The 7,827-nt window shown below is 36.6% G+C and overlaps 1 protein-coding gene across 1 annotated transcript; it reads left to right on the top strand.

Moving 5' to 3' along the window:
• Positions 1 to 3,737: 3,737 nt before the first annotated feature.
• On the top strand, positions 3,738 to 6,755 carry LOC129257561 (uncharacterized). The gene is made up of 3 exons (XM_054895958.2): positions 3,738 to 3,861; positions 5,056 to 5,181; positions 6,536 to 6,755. The coding sequence occupies exons 1-3, from the start codon at positions 3,753 to 3,755 to the stop codon at positions 6,652 to 6,654; spliced, it is 354 nt and encodes a 117-aa protein (XP_054751933.1). The 5' UTR covers positions 3,738 to 3,752; the 3' UTR covers positions 6,655 to 6,755.
• The last annotated feature ends 1,072 nt before the right edge of the window (positions 6,756 to 7,827 follow it).

The following is a 7,827-nucleotide window of genomic DNA, read 5'->3' as shown; positions in this document are numbered from 1 at the left end:
TCCAACCGGATTTACTTGAGATCCATTTGATTCTTGGATTAGGTTGAACAATAATAAACTTCCTCAACTTTTAAAGACACATTATAGTGATAGTTTATGGTAACAGAATCTCTCTATGTAGAGTTATTATTATTATTATTATTATTATTTTTTTTTTTTTTTTGGGGGGGGGGGCATTTCAACTCAATAACACTTCAGGAAGTCTTTACGAAGTAAACAAAATGGCAACCATAGGCCTACTTAAATTATTTGAAATTCAATGCATACGATATATTTGTAAAACCGCGATAACTGAGGAAAGCGGTAACAAGAAGGTTAAGTTTGTAATTCTACTTCTTTCATTTTGTAAAAGGTAAAGCCGATGAAAATACACGTACATCCAATCAAATTGCAGTATACCCTGTACGAGCGCTAGCATATTAGTCTGCTGTGCAAACCCTTCATTCGAGTTAGGGGTCTGAATGTGCAGCCTACTCATGCCTTGTGTACTGAAGGCCCTCTCGCTCAGAAACAGCAAGTTTTTGTCAGTGAGCTAGTGTTTGCGTGGAGGCACACTTGTTGATCAAAGTTTCAATCAGGGTCTGTGCCTGCAGACTACCAGCTTATACTGGTGTCTTTGCTATATCCCCCCATATAGCTCAATGCATGCAGGTGTACATGACACAGTGCTTCCACTCTTCCTGGAATCCAGGAAATACCAGGAAGTTTTGCTATTTTTCAGGATCATTCCAGGAAGTGAAAAATTCCAGGAAGTTATTATTTTCTGAATATATTATGTCAAAATCTATCACAAAATTTGATCCTATTTGATTTTTTAAAATATTTTTTTTGCTCGCTCACTCGCAACTCTTATAAACTTTGCCTATTATATCATGTTTCGCCCCCTCATTTTTTTTTGGCTCAATTACGGCACTGGGCCCTATATTTCATTTTGTGTGTGTGTGTGTGTGTAATTATACCTTATGGAAGATTGGAGAACATTCTGAAAATTCCAGGATAGTTTGTAAAATTCCGAGAGCATCTTTTAAATTTATTTTTCCCCATTTTGGTCATTTCAGGCCAAAACGGAATGATATATTTTTTTATTTTGGTACATTTCTTTTTATATATATTTATGAAATAAAGACAAACATCGATGAGCAACGTCGTGGGATTTTGCATTTTTAACCCCCTAATGGTGACTGCACGATAGCGAGCCGTCCGTGTAAGAGGAGAAATAAAATAAATTAATAAAAATGTTAAAAAACTCCTCGAAACAGCTGCCAGGGGCCCGTTTCTCAAAACCGTCAAAAGTCTAACTTCTTGACTAAATCGGAGATAGTGAGCTACTTGTCCGCTAACCGTTTCACGAAGCCCTCTTAACCAAGATCGAGTACAACAACCTCACTAAATATTTATGACACCTCCGAACCTGTCATAACTTCTTTCTTAATGACGTAGTGGCATCATGTGGGTAGACTATGACAAGCAAAAGTGCCTAGAAATTTGAAAATAATAATCTTACGTAATCAATCATAGAGGTTGAAATTACATCACAAAACGAGTGGGATAATGCATTCAATGATAATTCTAATAAAAAGAAACTATAAAAACTGTTGGTAAAACGCCACAATAGTAAAATGATTTAATCGATGAAGATTCTAAAACGTCAGGCCATCCATAACTGGACTGGTATTTGTCGTTTTCAGACCCCTATTTACATTTGGATAAATTCTATCTCTAATTTATGCATAAAATTTGTAAAATCGTATATGTTTCAGTTTCAAAGATTTTTTTTTTTAAACTATATTTTGATGACGTTTGGAATCGTAAAAGGGCGTATACTTATCATCATTTTACAAAGAAAACCGTTATGGTTTACTTTCGTAAACTATTAAAATTCGATGTCCTGGGGGTACCCATTTCAACGTCCACATGTGATTTTCTAGTCATGAAATGTTTATATAGGGCCTTGAAGCTTGTGTGTTGCTGCCCTCTACGTTCGTTGATAGTCACCGTCGCCTGGTTATGCGCATCTTAATGAGAACATACAGGCGTTGTAACAATAGCAATTACCATGACTACCAAGGCGTATCTGATCACCCAAGGCCAAAGCTTAAGACGGAACAGTTTCTCGGTCTTGATTTTTGTTGGCTGATGTGCCTTTCAGTCAACATGCTTCATATTTGGAGCAGCAAACTTGAGAAGCAGACGATTTTAATGATATAAAATATGATATTATTCAGATGTTGTTTGAAGGTTTGCATGGTGGCATGTACAATCGCTGATGTGGTTTACGGTACACCATGTGGAGTATTATAGAAACAATGGGTAGAAGAAGAAAAAGAAATGGATAGGCGAGAAAGTGGACATTTGAGAGTGGAGTAATCTTTCTTGAATGTAGTCCTGAAAAGGACTGTAAACCAGAAGAGATTGATGAGTCACACATAAGGACCTCAATAACATTGAGAGATACACGATCTATACATGTTATGTACCACGTATATCCGGAGTATTATGGAGAAACTTGGGAAAATTAAATTTAAAATGGTAAACCATCAATCACAATATTGCATCTATGTTAAAATATGCGGACATTTCCCCTAATAAAACACATGGAACTAAGATTACCAAAGGTAAACAAGAACTGCTTCAGTCCCTTCTCACGGTGACGATCATAGGACCAAAGAAGACTAGTATGAAGAGAGTGTTATTCAGATGACAATTACCCGGGGGGGGGGGGGGCACTCAGTATATAATGCATAGTAGGTATGTGCCGCGGAGGGGACCCCCATTTTTACACTCAAATTTCCGTTCCAAAGCATAGTATTTTTGTCTTATTGAGAAAAAGAACAAAGAAAGCCGCTCCAAAGCATAGCATTTTCTTCTTATCGAGAAAAAGAAGAAAGAAATCCGCTCCAAAGCTTCGCATATTTTTCGTTACGCCGTTCCGGTCGCATTGATCTGCTACAATGAGCTGCAATTTTGGTGAAAAGCGGCCGCAGAGCGCTGTCCGACCATCGCCTCTGCACGAGCGCACCCGGGGCCGTGCCGCCGGGCTAGCTGCATCATGCACGCATGCCCGTTCCATAGGGATGCATACGCACTCACACGCTGGCGATCCGTTCCAAGGACCCCCGTTTTCACAAACATTTGTAGTTCCGAAGCCCGTTCCGAGGACCCTCCTTTTTACAATAAGCCCGCTCCTAGGCCCCCGTTTTTTGTCTCGCCCGCGGCACACCCCTAACACTTTTTTGGTCGAGTACCCCCCCCCCCCCGGGGACAATTACAGTCACCTGGGGCCGATTGCACGAAAGGGTCTTTCCAAGGACCGTCTTTCGTGTCGCCCATCTTTTATGATGCGCTATAAGCGGGGTGTTTCTGAAATTTATGATAAACAAATAAAATTCGTGAGCTTGATTTTAAATCAAATTTTATACAATTTCATGAGATGTCACATCATTTTATAAACAAATATTTTGTTTATTTTAATGGACAAATAAAATATATTTGCAGATAATTTATTTGAAATGCGTTTCACATGGCGTATCATAAAAGATGGGCGACACGAAAGACGGTCCTTGGAAAGACCCTTTCGTGCAATCGGCCCCTGATGTCCATCTCTTCATAGGTCCATGGGTGGAAGAAAGTCCCCGTTCAGTGAGAAGCTTCGCACCGTTTCGCATCGCGAACAATAGATTTCTTTTGAAAATCTTCCAACCGTGGATTCCATTTAAAGATTACTGATATTTGAGGTGTGTCTCCGTGTCCGGATGACGATAAGGCCGCATACTACAACAAAATCTTCAAGCAGAATGAAGCGTCTTATGGGACTTGCTCTGGTTGCATTGATTTTAGTGGCTGCTTTGCTAGATGATGCAGGTTAGTAGTACATCGATAATAGACTTATTAAAAAAAATGGTTGATCAGTTTCAGACTCTCATCTAATTTTTCATCGTTGAGTTTCTTTCCTTCTAAAATCACATACTACTAGAAAACCAAAATAAATGTTATCAAGATTAATTCATGCCACAGCCACATCAACCGAATGACACGACATTTGCTCCGTTGACAATTGCTCCAGGCTTTATTTCATCTAAGATATAAGGTGAGGGTTAATGCAATAGGGTTTTATGTTAGGTTTAGGATAGGGTATACTAATTCCAGGCCGGGTTGAAGTTGGTCAATCCATTAATGTGTTGAATTTGCAGCGGAGCAATGGTCGCCGGAGCAAATGTCATGGAACCCACTAACCGACTCTAAATCAAGTGAATAGCTTTTGTCGATTGATTTGGAGTCGTACCCGCAGAGGTGACTGTAATAGAAACTTAAGGTGTGCATAATGGCCTTTATCAGAATTACTAATGACACACAAGACATCGTAATATTTATAAAGCACTTTTATCACAATCTTACTCATTGCGCCATTATCTGTGAATATACAAATCTTAAAGAACACATTTTATAACAAATTCAAAATGCACATGAGCAGAATTGCTTACAACAGCATAGTGCAATTGTTAGTAATGAATTGCAAATCTCGCGATAAGACCGACTCAATTTGCTTTGCTTGATATCTGAATAAACCAATCAAAAATTGGTTTTGATTGGAAAATCGGTAAAAAGAAAAAAGTTGTCAATTAAAAGTTTTAATCACTACGTATGCACTCATCATAGCCATAAGGCTTAATGATGTGAAATCTGACTACATTATTATTTCAAATCATATTGCTCTACACATCTAACATACAAGATTATGATAAAGCCTTGTCCTTAGTCAGTTACCCCACTGTGGTGACATAATTCTAAACATTTGAAAATTTTGTTAAAAAAATAATAATTCCTTTTTATTCTTTGCATAAATGCTTGCCTTTATAGACCCAGTAACTTTAAATTATTTTCAATGTTATTTGTTCGTTTCCATTTCCCAATTTCCACAATCTTAAATGAAGACTTTTGGAGTGTGCATGGACTCGGCACAGTAAAAGTGGTTGCAGGCTGCAAATGTTGGTATAATTCATGGGGATTTCAAAAATTTACTCAGATCATTATTTGAAAAAATACTATATTCCACAGATGCCACAACCAACCGTCGTCGTCCCACCTCTCTCAATCGTCGACGTGAACCCATGACAACTCGACGTTCTGACACGACTTCAACTCGTCGTAGGCCACAATCTACAAGGAGGAGATATAAGTCTGGTATGTGCACATAAAGTCGCACACAATATACAGTGCAACCTTTAAGACAAGGACACCAGGATTTACGATTAATTCTTCCAAAATTATCACATGATTTATGGGATTTCATTTAAACCATCATTAAATTTTAGATTTGATTCTCTATCTTGCTATCATTTTTTTATATAATATTTTGATGCCTGATATGAAAGTCTCACGCATAGATAAACAAAAAAAGATACACTGACATTGCAATACCTAAAACAACATTGCTTAGAATATGATACAGCCATTGCCGCCAAGCGTAAGAACATGATGACACCATATTTTTGAACTAATCTCAAAATGAGAATGGAATTGGATTCTCAAAAAAGTCTGTTCCCAAATTGTTTCTGAACTGCCTCAGTATTATTGTAATCTGCAATTAATAAGCCTGTTCACAACTGCGCACGAACAGTAAAATGTCATAGGTGGTTTTCAAATTCAATGACATTGGCATTTGTGATTTGATGATGTATTCCTTTTAAAATGTTCGTTTCATCACATCCAAGCTGAAGAGTAACAAAGTCTTCATAATCACTGCTATTTGACAGTATGTACTTATTTCTGTAACCAGATTGTACTTCAATTTTCTGTAAAAATTGTGCACTATCTTGTGCCAATCTCGATTATGCAATGTAATAGAGATCATCAGCTTGAAGGACATGTCAACCACAACAAAAGGTTGATTTGAATAAAAGAGAAAAATTAAACAAGCGTAACACTAACATTTTCATCAAAATCGGATGTAAAATACGAAAGTTATGACATTCTAAAAGTTTTGCTTAACTTCACAAAACAGTAATATGCACATCCCGGTCGGTATGCAAATAAGGGGACTGATGAAAACACCGACTTACTATGAAATATTAATTTTCTCCTCATTGTAATGTGAAACACAGTAGTATTCTCCCTGAACATGTGGATTTAATAGTGTCTTGGCATTTTGTAGTTCTGTCAAGTTGGTCGTTATTGTCAAGTCTGTAAAAATCGAAGTATTGTTTACTAGTAATTCAAACAATTAAAAATAGTGAGTGAGATATATCATTGACTCTTTGCATATCACTGAGTTGTGAATATAACTGTTTTGTGAAAAATAAGTGAAACTTTAAAATGTCAAAACTTAGTCATCCAATTTTGATGAAATTTTCAGCATTATGCTTGTTTGATTTATCTTTATTAAATCAAATCATCATTTCCTGGGGTGGACTTGACCTGTAAGCATGAATGATATATATTTTTTTTTACCAAAGTAGGGAGGATAGTAGACATTTATGTTCAGATAAAAAAATCACTTTCTTGCATTTAAGCAGAAAACATTATTTGCTCCTTACAGATGAATCTACAGAGGAGGACATTATGGTCATTAACCAAGAAATAGATGCTCTCAAGATGGAGAAAGAAGGTAAACTTCTCTTCGATGCACTACCAAACAACATGACCAAGACGTACTAAAAGTATTACGATATCGCGTGGTACATGAATTTCCATGTCAATACAAGTGATGGTTTCTTCAAACCCGTTTGAAGATCATTAAAACAATAGATTAAATACCACTTGTAGTAAATTTGTGATTTGTTTTCTTTGAAGTTTATGTGTGCTGTTTGTAGTGCCATTTTCAATATACACTAGAATAAAGTTGGAATGGATTGAATGATGTGAATATAAGAGATGAAAATGGAAATGGTTTTACATTATTCAAAATAAACTGAATCACGTAAAAGGCAAATGGAATTGAATATGTGAGATTAAAATTGAATCCAATCATGTGAAATGAAAATGGAATTGAATCATGTGAAATGGAAATGAAATTGAATGACAAAATGAATTGAATCATCTGAAATGGAAATGATATTGAATCATAAGAAAATGAATTGAATCGTGCGAAATGTAAGTAATTGAATCATGAGAAAATGGATTGAATCGTGTGAATTGAATTGAATAATGTGAAATGGCAATATAGACGGGTCAATATATGGTTTGACCCGGAACAAATTGCAACAAATGATTTTTCAACTGTTTCTGGTAGTATTTGACTTCAGGAATAACATACTAAAAATCTATCAAAATCCGCATACGGGAAAGTAGTTATTTTCAAGATGGCGTCCAAGATGGCCGCCATTCACTGAAAATTGATATAACTCAGTCATTATTCACCCGAAAATCCTAATTCTGTTCATATTCCATGGTCGAGTGGGTAAAAGAATTTATTGATACGAGTCAGAGTGAATATTAGCGCTCCGGGGTACCAGGAAAATCCAAGATGGCGCCCAAAATGGCTGCCGTAGGCTAAAAAATCCACAATTCATCTATTACTTTCTTAGGTGGCTTTAATTTGGTTTCTATTCAATGGTTTGAATGGTGAAGTAGTACATCGGGACAAGTTACAAGGACAGCCAGTGGTTTGGTGTGTCCAAAAATCCAAGACGGCTTCCAAAAATTGAGTTATATATGGCTGTCAATACTTAAAATGGACATAGCTCATATCATATCCCCTTGGGAGGTATGATTTTGGTGTCTAGACCATGGTTTAAATGGTCAAATAATACATTGGAACAAGTTACAAGGACAGTCAGTGGTCCGGTATGTTCAAAAATCCAAGATGGCTCCCAAAAATGGAGAAGAAAA

This window comes from Lytechinus pictus, chromosome 2, assembly GCF_037042905.1.
Source record: "Lytechinus pictus isolate F3 Inbred chromosome 2, Lp3.0, whole genome shotgun sequence".
In the NCBI taxonomy this organism is placed as follows: domain Eukaryota; kingdom Metazoa; phylum Echinodermata; class Echinoidea; order Temnopleuroida; family Toxopneustidae; genus Lytechinus; species Lytechinus pictus.
The sequence above is the reverse complement of the archived record's forward strand: the minus strand, read 5'-3'. Positions and strand labels throughout refer to the sequence as shown.

Bases quoted from the DNA above. Each gene is read 5' to 3' on its own strand.
- LOC129257561 (XM_054895958.2), top strand. From the start codon at position 3,753: ATGACGATAAGGCCGCATACTACAACAAAATCTTCAAGCAGAATGAAG. The intron at 3,862-5,055 runs GTTAGTAGTACA...TATATTCCACAG, and splicing joins TGCTTTGCTAGATGATGCAG to ATGCCACAACCAACCGTCGT. The intron at 5,182-6,535 runs GTATGTGCACAT...TGCTCCTTACAG, and splicing joins AAGGAGGAGATATAAGTCTG to ATGAATCTACAGAGGAGGAC.